The sequence below is a fragment of the Natator depressus genome, chromosome 1 (genome assembly GCF_965152275.1).
Source record: "Natator depressus isolate rNatDep1 chromosome 1, rNatDep2.hap1, whole genome shotgun sequence".
Classification (NCBI taxonomy): domain Eukaryota; kingdom Metazoa; phylum Chordata; order Testudines; family Cheloniidae; genus Natator; species Natator depressus.
Window position 1 is genome coordinate 257,562,689 of NC_134234.1, and position 15,877 is coordinate 257,578,565.

A 15,877-nucleotide genomic window follows, 5' to 3' on the forward strand; every position below is an offset into this window, starting at 1 on the left:
GCTCCTCCACATCCTGGTCTTCCCTACTGCCCCTCCTTATCATCCAGGATTAATGTTGCTGGCCTCCTGCTCTCCTTGAGTGTCGGGCTGGGTGGAGAGGCACAGCATTGAAGGGGCCTGTCCTCCTCCCACTCTGGACTGGTTATTCTAGTCCTTGATCATATAATTTTGTCTTGCCATCCTTAGTTTTTGCCTGGCATTGCAGGCCAGCTGGATGATGGTGTGCTCCGAGATGTACTATTTGAATGCACCTGTAGAAGAGGAAATTGCCAATGAGCTGCAGCGTGTTTGCAGCAGTATTTGTACGACTAAGTGGCTTCCAGCCAAGCTCCGCCCTGGGCAGTGGAATGCAGAAAGTACACCAGACAGACCAACTGGAGAGTGACTAGTGCATTGTGGGACAGGGCTTAGCGGACTTTATGAACCAGTCACATTAATCTCTAACTGCACTGGCTTAACTGGGTAACTTTAGGACACCATTAACTTCCTAGACAATTGCTGATCCTCAAAGGCATTTTTCTATGTGTTTTTATAAGAGGTCATAAGATTTAGCCAGTTCTGTGGATGTTAGATTTCTCAAATCCGGGCCTCCACGCACGATCCCACACTGGCAGATGGCTTGGCTGGCGTAGATAGACCCTAGGAAAGTAAAATGATGGGGGAAGGGTCTGAAAGCCTGTGTGGTGTATTTTCTGCATTCTGCTGCCAGAACTAAACCAGACAGTAGCAGACACAAAGCACCCAGAGCAGCACAGAACCATTTCCACGACTAGCTTCTCTCCAGCCAGCTTAAATTCCGCCTAAATAACTGGGTCATCAGAACCGTCCTGTCCATACTAGCATCCGTACCACTAGGAACCCCCAAATCATGAGTCAGGCCCCTCACAATGTGAACTAGGCGTAAGGCAAAATAGCTAACGCCATCCCTGTATTGCATGAACAATAAGTTTTTTTGTTTTTTTTTAAACACAGCATTTTCCCCAAGCAAATTCAGCAGGTTGCATCAAGTCTACAGAGTCGAGTATCTACAGACAAGAAATGAAATTCACGCCTCCTTTCCCCAAAGCTTGGCGTGTGTTCTGTCAGTCACAGGATGTAGCAGCTGCCTTGTGGTGGGGAGTGGGAGACGCATGACATCGATTCCAGGAAATGGTGCCATCCGGCCTGGCCTCTGCTGTTCCAGCACAGGCCCAACCACTGCAGGGATGGGTGGGGGGCAAACATGCCCTTCCCTTCCCCCAGCTTTTGACTCTCCCTCAGTGCAGTTACACAGCCTAGACAGTCTTAAGCAGTGTTGTAATGTATTTGCATCACTGCGTTCCTGCAGCAGGGGCAGTATGCAGCAGGGGAGGTATGGTTACTTCGAGAGCCCCTCTGCAGTGGGCGCTGTGATACTTTCCTTTGGGTAACACACTCCATATTAATGAGCATGCTTGAGTACGGGCTGTTGCGGGTAGGGGGCAGCATGCCTCTCAGGGCTTGTTCTAATAGGAATGTGCTGCACTGGGTTTCAGAAAGGCCTCCCTCGGGGATGGTGGTGGAGGCTGGTGGCTCCCGTCCCCAGTGTTGATTGGCTGCACACGGGCGGGATGAATGCCCGTTGGCTGTGCGACCAGGGGCTGAGTGATGGGGCTGTGGTGGCAAGCTGGCTGGTGACACCGGTAGGGATAAGTTGAGTGTGTGGCACTGGTGACACCTGGGCGTGACACAGCACTTCTGTGCCTCGCCCCACCCGAGAGATGCACATGGCCAGACGCAAAGGGGAGAGTGCCAATAGTGGGGACCCCCCCTTTCCATTGGAGGAGACACCCCCTGCTCTGCCAGTCCTGGGGGAAGGGGCAGGGCCATCTGCTCACAGAGAGAGGGAGGGACCCTGGGGAAAAGCCATATCCAGTGGGCTGTGGGGCATCTCCCCCACCCCCCACAGGGCCCACACCTAGGGCAGCACAGCGGAGCAGAGCATCCAGGAGATTTTTTTTAACATTGGTGCTTTGCATGTTCCTGCTGGTTTCTGAGCCTGGGGGGTTACACTCCCATCGCCTGGTCAAGCTTTTTTCTGCAAGTGGGAGGCCGAGGAAGTTTGTTTGATTTTTAAATGAAAGCTGAGATGGCTCTGGGCTCCAGCCCCTTGGGCTTCAGGAAGATCACCAGACGTTGTCAGAGCCACCATAAAATTGCAGGAGTTGGCAACATGGTTAACTCCCATTTGTACCTTTTAAAAATCTCCCCATCTGTGTGATGGGGCCTTTCTCTCACCCTGCACCCTAACTCTGGGGGTTAGATTTAGGGAGGCAGATGCACCATTTAAAGTGTGTGTGTGTGTGGGAGGAGACATAGATTTGCCTCCCTCTGCCTTTTCCCCTCTCCAGTGCCCTACCACCCCCCAGGATCCGCCTGACAGCCCTGGCCCAGGAGCCACTTCACCCACCTACCTCCTTTAGTGATTCCTTGCTGAATAAGCAAGGAATTGCTGAGCCAGTCTCATTGTTTAGATGCTTAGAATCATTCTCTGTCCCTGTGTTGCTTATTTTAGAACCACCCGAGAGCACTTCGATGTCTTACCTGGTATCTGAACTGCCCAAATAATCTATTCTGCCCTGGGAGTTAAACCAGAGAACCAGTTCAAACTGGTGTTTAAACGGGAACTAAACTGGAACCATCATTTTGTTCTACCTACTTATCTGGAACTGAACTGAAAAAATATTTGGGTTACTGATTAAAATAAAGTTTCAGTATTTTTTCAGCTCAATATTTTAAAAATGACTGTGATCTTATTTTCATTATAAAACAAACCAACACCATAACAAATAGGCATGTGATTGCTACCAGAAAGGCCTGCCCCAGTATAATGAGATGAAAAACAGTGGTGCACAAACATTTCCAGTCATGCCCTCCACCTCATCTTTACCATTAATGGAATCTGTCTGTGCCCCTTCCTGCCATTACTGCCCAGTCAAGGATTCCCAGCAGTGGAGCTTGGGCTGAAGGTGGAGCTGGGGATGGGGGTGGAGCTGGTTGGGGGGCATAGAGAGGAAATGAGGGCAGAGCAGGGCTGGGGATGGGGGCAGATCGGGCCTGGAGGTCTAGCATGACTGGGGGCTGAATGGGGTTGGGGATGCAGTGAGCCTGGGAGTGGAGCAGGTCTGGAAGTGTGGCGCTCCCTTCCCACCCCCAGTGGGGACTGGCCTAGGCCTCGCAGCTCTCCCCACCCCCCGAACACACCACCCGAGGGGGACTGTGCCCCACAGTTTGGGGCTCAATGGACTAGCAACAGGCCAGCTCACAAGAGTAGGGAGAGTGTTGCCTGATTTTAGGAGGTTCATATTATTAATTTGGATCGTATGGGTTGTAGGCTCGTCAATTAATCTGATCAGAAGATGATAAGGTTCTTGTCCCAGAAGCAGACTACACAGAGTTTGCAAGGACCCTCAGGATGCAAGACAGGACCCTCACACTGAGACAAATGTAGCCTTTTATTGAGCTAAATGGAATAGTAATCAAATGGTAAAATAATCAGAGTTACAAATGCAATAATGACAGGTTTCAGAGTAGCAGCCGTGTTAGTCTGTATCCGCAAAAAGAACAGGAGGACTGGTGACACCTTAGAGACTAACCAATTTATTTGAGCATAAGCTTTCGTGAGCTACAGCTCACTTCATCGCTGAATACATCCGATGAAGTGAGCTGTAGCTCACGAAAGCTTATGCTCAAATAAATTGGTTAGTCTCTAAGGTGCCACCAGTCCTCCTTTTCTTTTTGCAGATACAGACTAACACGGCTGCTACTCTGAAACCTGTCTTTATTCATATTGTTAGTAATTTGTATGAGGTGGGTCTCCTTACAAGCCAGTAATGACTTTAATTGTAAGCTTAACAGAGGAATATAGACAAGAAATGTGGGTGTACTTTGGATAGTTAAATCTTCATAGGCTGGGTCAGACTCAATGATGGTGATGTTTTCAAAAGTGGGATTGGGGAAATGGCTTGGTTCCCTGTCAAAGTAGGTTGCTTTGGAGTAAAACAAAAATTTGGGTCTGTGACAGGACACACCAAGGGACCATATTTGTACCTCTTTTGATTGGCTACCACACAAAATTGGCCATGTCCATCATAGGTCACCCTCTCCATCGGAGTCTTCCACTTGGTCAACGTCACCAGGCACTACAATGAGGATGATTTATTCCGTAACTCCTCTCCCTAAAGTCCACACAGGACAGTGTCTGTCTCGAGCACATTACATCTACAGATGTGCCAAGGCCCTTTTTCAGAGCAGTAGGCCACCTGCGGAATTTTCCAGGTTTGAGTTGATGGACCACTGAAGGAGGCACATTGATGCGTTCTCTGGAGATGTCGTCTTCAAGGTGACCTACAGCCACCAATTGCATGTCCACATCCTTGTCTCGGTCAAACACTGGTAACAAGGTCATGAATGAGACATACAAGGATCATGTCATCTTACAATCTTTAGAAAGAGAACAACTGTCTCGGTTGGGGTGAGGTGTGTCAAAGATCTCAGCTGTCTCATTATACTTCCTGATAAACGCTGGCACGAATCCAAACATATGAATTGTTCCTTTCCCAGCCTCTGAAAACGTTTGGGGCAATACCAACTCAACAACTGATCATCTTTTTTTATTACATCAGGAACCTTTCCCAATCTGAGAGATTGTAATGCATCAGCGATTGTAGTTACAACATACTTTCCATATGCAGGGCAGCTAATCTCTTTTCCTATATATTGATCCTTGTGCTGATCATTGTTTAAAGCAGGGGTCAGCAACCTGCGGCACGTGTGCCAAATGCGGCACGCGAGCTGATTTTTAATGGCACTCTGCTGCCAGCCAGGGTCCTGGTCGCCGGCTCCACTCAGCCTGCTGCCGGACTGGGGTGCCGTCATCCGGCCCCTGCCGGCCACCGGCCTTGCTCAGCCCGCTGCCAGCCCGGGGTTCCGTCCATCCAGACTGGCAGCGGGATGAGCGGGGCTGGCAGCGGGGACCCCAGACTGGCAGCGGGCTGAGCAAGGCCGGTGGCTAGACCCCTGCTGGCAGGGGCCGGTGGACAGAACCCCAGACCGGCAGCGGGCTGAGCCGCTCAGCCCGCTGCCAGTCTGGGGTTCCGGCCCCCGGTCCCCGCCAGCCAGGGTCCCAGCCACCGCCCTTGCTCAGCCCACTGCAAGTCTGGGGTTCCGGCCCCCGGTCCCCGCCAGCCAGGGTCCCAGCCACCGCCCATGCTCAGCCCACTGCCAGTCTGGGGTTCCGTCGGGGGGGCCCTGTAAATGTAAAATTTATTACTGGCACGCGAAACCTTAAATTAATGAAGACTTGCCATGCCACTTCTCAAAGGTTGCCGACCCCTGGTTTAAAGTGACCAGCTGGTTAATTTTAAGTTGTACTTCTGGGGGAATCATGCGCCACTGCGCATGCACAGAATTTATGTGTTCCACAGATTTCTTTGCTTCCCTGCAGAAAAAATCACTTTCTGACAGGGAAACAAAGGGAAGCTACAAAAGCAGTCACATGACCCTTCCCAGCAGTATGTTTCATGGGCCCAGGGCAGCCTGAAGAGAGGTAAATCACTGTGGGGCAGGAGGCAGGACTGGGGAAGACCCAGCTGGTGGCTCCTACCCTGCACCAGGCTCAGCTGCTAGACCAGGCTGGGCTGGGGAGGATGGGACTTCCTCTTCCCCTGCACGGCATCCAGGGCTGGGTCAGACCCAGATTTCTCCCCCGGCTGCAGGAAGCTCTGCAAAGGCCCCTCCCCCCCGCTCCTGCTTCCTGCACCCATCACTCCTCAGCTGCAGGGGGAGGGATCCCGTACAAGGAGCTGCCCCCCGTGCATCCAAACCCCCTCATACTCTGGTCCTCCCTCCGAGCCTCACCCCCCCACACTCAGAACCCCCCTGCCGAGCCCCACTCCCCCTGCACCTGGACCACCTTGATGAGCCATCTGCACCAGGATCCCCACCCCACCGAGACCCAACCAGCTGCACCTGGATCCCCACCCCACTGAGCCCCCTCACACCCAGACCCCCCTGCTGAGCTCTATCCCCTGCCACAACCAGACCCCCCCCCATTGAGCCCCAACCACCTTCACCTGAACCCCCCCTGCAGAGTCCTATTACCATTGCACCCAGGACCCTGCAACAAGCCCCTGTGCATCCAGATCCCTCCCCACACCCGGCTCCCTCACTGAGCCACCCACACCCAGATTGCCCCACACAAAACCCTCTCAACCCACACTAAGCTGGATCCCCCCCACACTAAGCCCCTCCACACTTGGATCCTGCCTTGCTGCACCTGCCTGCCCACACCTGGTGCACCTGGCACGGATGGGCAAGGCCATGGGGTGTTTCTCGGGCAGGCCCGGCCCTTGCGCTGTGTCAGGGTTGGGTCACTGCTGAGTCCGTATCCTGGGTGGAGCTGCACAGTGATCTCCCATCTCTGTGCAGCCAGTGGTCTGTGCTCCCCAATGCCATGCTGGAGCCTCCACATTTATTTGACAAATAACATTTCAGAATTTTGAAGAATCCTAAAATATTGTGAGCACAATTTTTATTTTTTGGCACAGAATTTTTAATTATTTGGCAGAGAATGCCCTCAGGAGTATAAATTGTGTCTCATTAAATAGTTGGGTTATGTCATGCATGTTGTAAACAGTAAATCACTTTTCTTGTGACAATCCCCTTATTCCATGTAACATTGGGTTGATCCCCCCAGTTGACTTCCTCTTGTAACACATAATCTATATGTTTGGGAATCTTCCAAAGATCCGTCAGGGATCCTAAAATTCCAAGAGGATTCAAGCTACACTTTCTCCTAGAGGTATGCAATTCATGGATTTCATTATCCATCCCCAACAGAACAACATCTTGTATTTGTTGTTGATAAGCTGCAATCCTATCCACAAGGAGTACTGAGAAAAAGGAAGCCACTCTGGAATGCTTACAATAGCTGAATTCGCCTAGATACCAATTAGACAAATTTAACACCACAGAAATATGCATAAACCAAATTTGATTAATCAATTCCCCTAATATGGGTGTTGTGATGAGACCACTAGTGGGTCCTGGGTCCATCATTGGACAAGTTACATCATCAGGTATTGGATTGTCACAGTCATAATCAATAACTGGATCGCAAACCTTAAGTTCAAAAGTCACATTCAGTATGTAGCTATAACACATACTGTATGTATCAGAGGGGTAGCCGTGTTAGTCTGGATCTGTAAAAGCGGCAAAGGGTCCTGTGGCACCTTATAGACTAACAGACGTATTGGAGCATAAGCTTTCGTGGGTGAATACCCACTTCGTCCAACGAAGTGGGTATGCTCCAATACATCTGTTAGTCTATAAGGTGCCACAGGACTCTTTGCCGCATACTTCATATTGGTCTTCATCCTCATATTCAAGTTTATATAAGGTCAAACTCCCCCCCGTTATCAAGTTATCACAAATAGCTGTGTTTTTCCAAGTCTCATAAGGTATTCTGTGCATAAGGGAAGTTGAATTTGTTGGTGAGGAGGTATGGTTTTACATCCTCCCCCTTTGAATCATCATCTAGGGGCCAAATCTTTTTCCAGCCACTGGATGGCAGTGAGACTACTTCATCCAATTTATATTCAAAGGTGACATCTTCCCCTCCAATTCCCTCAACCTGTCGAATAGGACAGTGGATAAGCTCTGGATTGAGTATAATAGTTTGTTCATCCCTTTCGTTGGGGTGTTCTGCTTCAGATGTGCAAGCAATTGAGCATGTACATGTCGTCGGGTTTCATGGGTTTGCACCTTTTGTAACAGTTTAGTCCCTCAGTCTTACCCTTAGAGCAATGATAAGGGTGTAGTAAATCAGAAATATCAGTGTCCATTTCCTGGTTGCGATCTGCTTATCTCCAGCTGTTGCGATTCTGCTGGGTGTTGCTCCCCTAGGTCCTGAGGCGGAAGCTGCTCCTGCGACCTGGATTGATACAGCTTTAACGAGGTAGCATGGGAGATTGTGTCTCTATTACACTTGACCCCTCTTAGCCTAATTTTATACAATGCTGATCTGAGTTTACTGATGATTCAGAAGGATCTGATCCATTGATTACACAGCCCTTGCTCTGGCGCTTTGTAAGATAACACCATTACTTGGTCTCCAACCTCCCAAGTATTCTCTCTGTTTTTTGTCAAAGTAGGCCTTTGCCTTTCATCTGAATTTCCCCAATTTAGCAGCTATCTGCAAGTGGACCTGATTTAAATGTTCTTGCAGATTCTGCAGGTAGGCATCAATTTTTCTTCCCTCCAATTGAGTGCCACTGGTGTGGCTGGCACAGAGCTCGAAGCAGGGCAGCAGGTCCCCAAGGACCAAGAAGGTCCAGAGGACCCAGTTCCCCCACTAGTGTCCTCATGATCCGCCCCGAACGAGGCGGTGGTGTAGCGCATAGCATTACTTAGTTAGCTATTATATCCTACTAATCCAGCCAGCCGTATCATAGAATATGTTTCTCTTTCTGAATTAATCCATTTCATATAGGATTCTTATATTTTATCAGTATTAATTCCTGTGAAATTAGGATGTGTTGAGGCATGTGATATGTGTTTCCTAATAATTATACATAGAATAAGTTTTGCTGAAATGCAAGAAGACTACCTGTCTGTATCCAGTAAGATCAGCTAAACAGCTAAAAGTATGATCAGTTAAGAGTAAGGCATCATAAAAACTGACAACTTTTGGCATAGATAGAAATGGTCCCTGAACTTTGGGGAACTAAAGGGAGGAACTACACACAACATTGAAAAGGTTTATCCGGCGTCTGCAACCAGCTGGTAACTGCAGGGTACACCACAAACCTGGAAGTCGCCAAGAAAGCCTAGGCTGGCCGTTTTTGGAGTGAGACAATCCTTATTAATATGTAGAGAGTAAGTGTCATAATCCACTAATTGATAGGATAAGGGTACCCATAAATTTCTTAGGGTACAGAAGTAAGATTTGGGTATAGTAGGGTATATGAATTACATAGTGTCAGGATCCTATAAAACATCATGTAAGGATATCTTAGGGAGCTTTTTTCTTTTCTTTGTTCTCCTATATTCTATAGACTATCTTTCTATCTACCTATCATTCTACCTTCCATCACGCTATCAGCTCAGCTTGTGTAGTATAGTATAACCACTCAACATTCCTAACTATTGGGGACCCATCATGTTATCGGGCATGCCAGGAGTAAGGCTGGTCCTTCACCTCCTATTACCGAGTCCTCAAGGAAGGGTGAGAGTATGGTAGGTTAAGGTATTTATAATAGGAATGTTCCCACCAGGAGTTTTGGAATTCTTTTACTGTTTTGCAGTCATAAGTTTCATACCATTTATTATTCTTTTGTTAATCTCAATAAAGTTTTTAATCAATTTGTTATTGTCCTCAGTGCAAGTGTTTTTGCCAAGCACCCCAAGAGTCCTCTCCTGCTATAGAACTCTCTGAGTTCTCGGACCTGTAGTCTGAATTGGACAAGAATCTAACAATCTTCTGGTTGGATGCGATCAGCGGTGAGCCATAACAACTAACCCATAATATTCAGGTCAACAGTGGCAGGCACCTCCGTCTCGGGGCCACCCCCGTAGATAGCCATGCCCACCAGGAACTCCTGTGCAGGGTGGCACGGAATATGAACCTGCAGGCCGAAGAGGTGGTAGAGTCGGAGGACCCCCTATGGTGGCCATCCTGGCACCAGAAGGACCATCCAGGGTCGCTCTACCTCTCATCAGAACTATACAAGCCAATGCAAAGACCATTTGGCAGACCTGGCCTCCATCCCTCCTGTGGAGAGGAAGTACTTCATACCCTCCAAGGGGTTCAAATACCCGTTCACACACCCACAGCCTTGCTCATTGGTAGTGTCGGCAGTAAATGAGAGGGAGAGGCAGGATCAGCAAGCCCCAGCGCCTAAATCTAAGGGTGCCAAGTGCCTGGATTTATTCGGACGCAAACTCCATGGGGGGGCTTGCAACTCAGGATTACCAACCAGCATTCAGTCTTTGCTTTAGGTTAGACAGGATGGCCACTCCAGCTTGTCCTGGGTGCTGGTTATGTTCCAAAGGGCTACTGTTTCTTTAAAAGATCTCTCTCCTACCGTATACTCAGGGAGTAATGCTCCATAATGCTCAATTCACTGTGAGCTGTAGGATTTTAACCCAGTCTTCCCTTGGTAAGCCAAATACTTTCACAGTTTCTTGCACACACTGTGCGTGCATCACAACCAAAGCATCCTCCATCATCCCTACTTGCTTAGCTATCAAATCTAGGGACTTAATCCCTGTAACAGCTGCCATGGGACAATCTGAATCAGAATCTAGGGTTCATCTCCCTGGATCAGGATGTGGGCTTTTGCTGCCTGGATCTGAATCTATGGTTTCTGGGCTTTGACTCCTCGATCCAGGATATGGGGCTCTCTTACCCGGATCAGCACATTCCGCATCAGAGCTATCAGAACTTTCCCCTGCATATAATCCTGGGTGAGCAGGGTAACTCGCCATAAAAACCTCCACATCCTACACTTAAGGCATCTCCACACTGACACAGGACATCCCTCAGTCCATGAACACTGGGTGTTACAGGTACGCCAGGTGATACCAGCACATACCAAGGGGGTGAAGAAGGTCCTTGAAATTCTAGGGACCTAAGCAGTGCTGGTGATCGCCCAAATGTCAATAAGTGCCCACCCGAAGGGGCTGGGTCTCTTGACCTATATGGTGTCAATGTAACATTGGGTGGAGGAGCAGAACTAGCATCCCTTGGATGGTGTCTTTCTCTGTGTTGTAACCTAGCGATTACTACATCACAGATACTAGTGTCACCTGTAACACTGCATCTTCTAGTCCAGAGGTTTTTAAAACCACTGGTCTGCAAGCTCTATTCAGGTGGTCTGCAGACAGTTCCCTCGAAGATGCGCACCTGGGTGGCCGCACACAAGCAAATGAAGGGCCACCCACCGAATTAGTGGGGCCCCCCACAGGCGTGGCCCCACTAATTAGGTGCCTGGACCCTGGAGAAGACGCACATGTAAGGTGAGGTGGCGGCCTTGGGGGAAATAGGGGGTAGGTGGGAGGGGGCACTGGGGTGAGAAGAGGGGGTGGGGGGAATTTGGGACATGCAGGGCTGCAGTGACCAGAGAAAGAGACGACTTTCCCCAGCTCCAGGGCTGCGGCTGCTGGGGAGACCCCCCCCTTCTTCCCAGCCCCAGCTCAGGGGCTGCTGTCGGGGGGGGGGAAGAGACCCCCCCTCCTTCCCAGCCCCAGCTCTGTGGCTGCTGTGGGGGGGGAAGAGACCCCCCCCTCCTTCCCAGCCCCAGCTCTGTGGCTGCTGTGGGGGGGGAGAAGAGACCCCCCCCTCCTTCCCAGCCCCAGCTCAGGGGCTGCTGTGGGGGGGGAAGACCCCCCCTCCTTCCCAGCCCCAGATCAGGGGCTGCCATGGCAGGGGAGAGAGAGCGCCTCCATCGCATTAGAAAGGTCAGACGACTGCTATTAAAATATGAGCTGTGTGCTTTTATTGTAGAGCAAAAGAAGTTTATTATTATTAAGGTTTTTTTTACAAAGCGCTTTTATCCGAAGCGCTTTCCAATCGTTAGCTAACAGAAACAAACAACATTTGGAAAGCTCAGTAAGTGGCCTGCTGAGCCCCGCAGCGATTTTCAAATGGTCCGTGGGAAAAAAAAAAAAGTTTGCGAACCCCTGTGCTAGTCCCTGAACCATCCCAGTCTCTAAGGGCACCCCCTCGTCGCTAGTAGGGGCAGAGGAGAGCGCCGCCCCCTTTGCTCCGCTCACCTTTGCACCCCCAGTCACTTCCTCTGAAAGGACACGTGACCCCACTTCCTGCTGCGCCACTCTGGGGCATCACTTTTCCCTTTGCAGACTGCTCCCAGCTGCTGCTGCTGCGACCTTCCCCTCCTGAGCCTCAGCCTCCGACTCCGCTCCTGAAGGTACCATGTCAGCCTGTGCTAACTCTCTCGCCCTGCTTCTAGTAACTGGCCCCGCAGGTTGCTCCAGCTCCCTTGGCTCCACCAGACCCGTGGGGATGGGAACCGGTGCTCCGGTCCTCCGATCTCTCTCACACTCTGTGTCCCCCTTCGGCACAGTGTCCCTCTTCTCTCTCTCGAACACATCACAAACCCAGTCCAGCTCCCTGAGTCTCTCCACCCGCGATCACCGTCTGATTTCTAGCCCCTCAGCTGGCAGCCGAGCAGCATATTTCCTCTCTTGCTCCCTGTCCCTGAGCCCTACTTCCTTCGAACTTCTCCTCTAGCGCCTGCATCTTTTGGAAAAGTACCAATTGCTCCCCTGAGGCTGCACGTAGGGATTTGTGAACTCCTTCGTAGCCGCCTCTTTCTCCTCCACAGCTTTCTGGGCTTTTTCAGAAGTTACGGCGCCGCTCTGAAAGCACAGAAGGGAAAGCGCTGTTGTACATTCACACTGACAGCTGCCTGCGCAATGGTTAGAGGGAACCATGAGCGGCGTGTGACCCACCGGCTGCGGGAGGCCAGCCCCCAGCCCCTCCCCTTCCGCCCCAGGCCCCAACCCTTCCACCCCTGCTGGAGCCAACTCCCCCCCCGCCACAAGCCCAGAGCCTCCCCCCGCACTGCGGCCATCGGTCCAGTCCCACAGCTAGACCCCAGCCCCAAAGGAGCACTGGGAGGGTGGGTGGCGCATAGCTCTGGAGCGTGGGAAGGCGGCTGGCCCAGCCCCGGAGCACTACAGGACTGGACTCGGAGCCAGAGGACTGGAGCCACAGCTGTCCGCAGGGAGCGTCACAGCAGGGGGCAGGGTCACATCTGGCTCTTTGGGGAGGCAAAGCCTCCCGCAGCCTATGCGACCCGCCGCCCATGGAAGGAACATTACAAGGCAGTACAACACGGGCTAAAAGAGCGAGTGTGATCCTTGGCTGTATAAAAAGGGGAATATCGAGTAGGAAAAGAGAGGTTATAGTATCTCTATTTGGCACTGGTGTGACTTCTGCTGGAATAGTGCGTTTGGCTCTACTGTTAGCAATTAAAAAAAAAAAGTTGATAAATTGGAGTGGGTTCAGAGAAGAGCTACAAGAATGAATACAAGATTGGAAAACATGCTTACAAGCAGCTCAATCTGTTTAGCTTAACGAAGAGATGTTTAAGGGGTGACTGGATCAGTTTAGAGCTACCTACATGGAGAAAAGAAATGTGATGAGAGTGCCCTTCAATCTAGCAGGCAAAGGTATAACAAGATCCAATGGCTGGAGAAATCTACACTAGAAATAAGGTGCAAATTTAAGTGACAGTAATTAGCCATTGGAACAATTTAGCATGGGTTGTGATGGATTCTCCATCACTGCAAACTTTGAAATCAAGACTGGATGTTTTCTAAAAGCAGTGGTCTAGTTGAATAGACATTAATCCAGGAAAGTCGTATGTCCTGTGTTACACAAGAGGTCAGACTAGATGATCACAATGGTCCCTTCTGGCTTTATAATTAACAAAAAGGCCAATTCCCCCACCACAGTCCATCTGGGACAGTTGGGCTTCCTTGTTGGTGACATGACCCCATTTGTATATTTATTGTGTCAGGTTATGTAGACAGCTTTTTAATTTTCAAAATGTTTTGTCTGTTTCCAGGATTACGACCTGTGCATCACCTGTTATAACACTAAAAACCACGACCACAAGATGGAGAAATTGGGCCTTGGCCTAGACGATGAGAGCAACAACCAGCAGACTGCAACCACCCAGAGCCCTGGTGACTCCCGCCGCCTGAGCATCCAGCGCTGTATCCAGTCCCTTGTCCATGCCTGCCAGTGTCGTAACGCCAACTGTTCACTGCCGTCCTGTCAGAAGATGAAGCGGGTTGTCCGACACACCAAAGGCTGCAAGCGCAAGACCAACGGAGGGTGCCCTCTTTGCAAACAGCTCGTTGCTCTTTGCTGCTACCATGCTAAGCACTGCCAGGAGAACAAGTGCCCGGTGCCCTTTTGCCTCAAGATTAAACACAAGCTCCTCCAACAGCAACTTCAGCACCATCCGCAGCAGAGAGGAGGATAGCGAGCATGCAGAGGACAGGTGTGATAGGTTGGCAGCAAAGATTGCCTTCACCAACACCAGCCACCCCAACAACTCCACCAGGCCAGCAGTGTAGCCCATAGAGCTAGTTTAGCCTTTTATTATATTTAGCAGTAACACAAGGAACCTACAGGCCTGTACCCTGTAAGACATTTCTTAGACAATCTTGCTTAAGCTATAGTGAAGCATAGTAGGCCTGTGTCCCTTGGCACAGATAAATGGCCTGACAAGGGGAAAGTTTTCTATATGGGCAGCATGGAGAGAAAGAGACCATCTATCTGTGTCAGCACCTGTCCTGGGCACTATGAACTGTAAGGCAATAGGGCTGCTCAGTAAGTTCCCTCTCAGTGATTGCGGCATAGTGTATTCCAGGGGAAGCAGTTTGTCCATGCTCGCCCCACAGCATTTCAAAAGGGACCATTTAACATCCCACCTCTGCGTTCCCAATGCCCTTGACAGGCTTCTCCCTCATCCTAGCCAAGTTGCTGGTCTCTGTTTCAACCTCAGGGAGAATGTTCTATCCCTGGCTCGGAAGCCTGCATTCCTTGTGGTGACAGCACTGGTCAGGAGAGTCCCAGAGCGCCAGGCTGTAGGCCTGCTTAGGGAGTGTTTCCCAAAGATGCAGTGGTGCTGCAGCCTCCTGCTGAAAGTGGCCTCAAACTTTGAGCTGAGTAAGACCAATGCACTGTGGGGTTGGTCAGGCTATCAAGGCTAAGCGGCTGGAGGTGCCTTTTAGCTACTAACCTAATGGGAAAAAATCCTTCATTAAATCTCAGATAATTCTTGGGTCAGTCATGTGCAGACATATCCCAGGAGAGAGGATCTGTATGGGCCATCTACAGGAGCTCTCCTGTATTACTTCTCCCCACAAACCCCTGGCTTTCCACTAGTTCCTGTGAAGAACGGGGTGCTGGGGAGGGAGGTTGGATTTAGTGCAGCATATGCCCCCTTTAAAGTTGGGGAACATAGATTTGCCACCCTCTGTATGACCCTCCTCTTCCACTCTCAGGTGCTCCACCATTCCTGAGAACCTGAAATCCCTGGCCTAGTCTACCCCTTCTCAAGAGCTTCAGCCCTCTGGAAGCCCCTCCCCCCATACTGTTCTCTCCCAGGACCCCCATCTCTCCTACTCCACACCTGACCCCTTCCCTGCTGGCGAGCCTGGCCATTGGCTGATGTGTCTGTCTCACTTCCCGGCTGGTTCTTGGTGCTGAGAGGTGCCATTGCGGTTTTGGCAACTGTCAGGTGAGGCCCCGGCCTGCTGTGCATGCAGAGTGGGACCTGGGTGGCTGCCATGGCATGCTTCCAGCCATGAGGCATGTGACCGCTAGTCACAAGATCACCGCACAAGCATCAACAAAACGAAGACCCAGCAAGTGACATCTCTTAACCGGCAAGAGAGTAGAAAACCCGGCCTAGTCAATGGCAACCCTATTTTCCATGTACCTGCTCAAAAGTGGTCAGGCCATGGCCCAGGTGCCGTGCCCCCCCTCCAGCTCTGCAGCCTAGGGTACAGGCTCTCAGAGATTAGTGGCTATTCTGGGCTAGAATTGTTCTGTACTCCTGGTTGTGAAAATGCTTTAGGATATTGTTTTCTTTTCTGGTGCAGTTAAACTATTAAACAACATGTGTTTGCCACTGGTATTAGGGTGTGTTATTTTATAATATCCTTCACACAGCATTAACACCCTTCACACAATACTGCCAGTGTCAAGTGTTCAAAGAGCATGAGTCAGCTCCCCCCCCCCCACATCATGAGATTAAATAAATATATAACATTTTAGGGTTTATATGTTTGTCTTTGGGTTTTGAGCCATGTTTTC

At 50.3% G+C, this 15,877-nt stretch overlaps 1 protein-coding gene across 1 annotated transcript; it reads left to right on the top strand.

Annotated features, from left to right (window-relative positions):
• The first annotated feature begins 11,839 nt into the window (after window positions 1–11,839).
• On the top strand, window positions 11,840–15,655 carry LOC141980441 (histone acetyltransferase p300-like). The gene is made up of 2 exons (XM_074941675.1): window positions 11,840–11,948; window positions 13,614–15,655. Exon 2 carries the CDS (start codon window positions 13,665–13,667, stop codon window positions 14,034–14,036), a length of 372 nt encoding a protein of 123 aa, XP_074797776.1. The 5' UTR covers window positions 11,840–11,948; window positions 13,614–13,664; the 3' UTR covers window positions 14,037–15,655.
• The last annotated feature ends 222 nt before the right edge of the window (window positions 15,656–15,877 follow it).

Coding starts and splice junctions, on each gene's coding strand:
- LOC141980441 (XM_074941675.1), top strand. CDS start 13,665: ATGGAGAAATTGGGCCTTGGCCTAGACGATGAGAGCAACAACCAGCAG.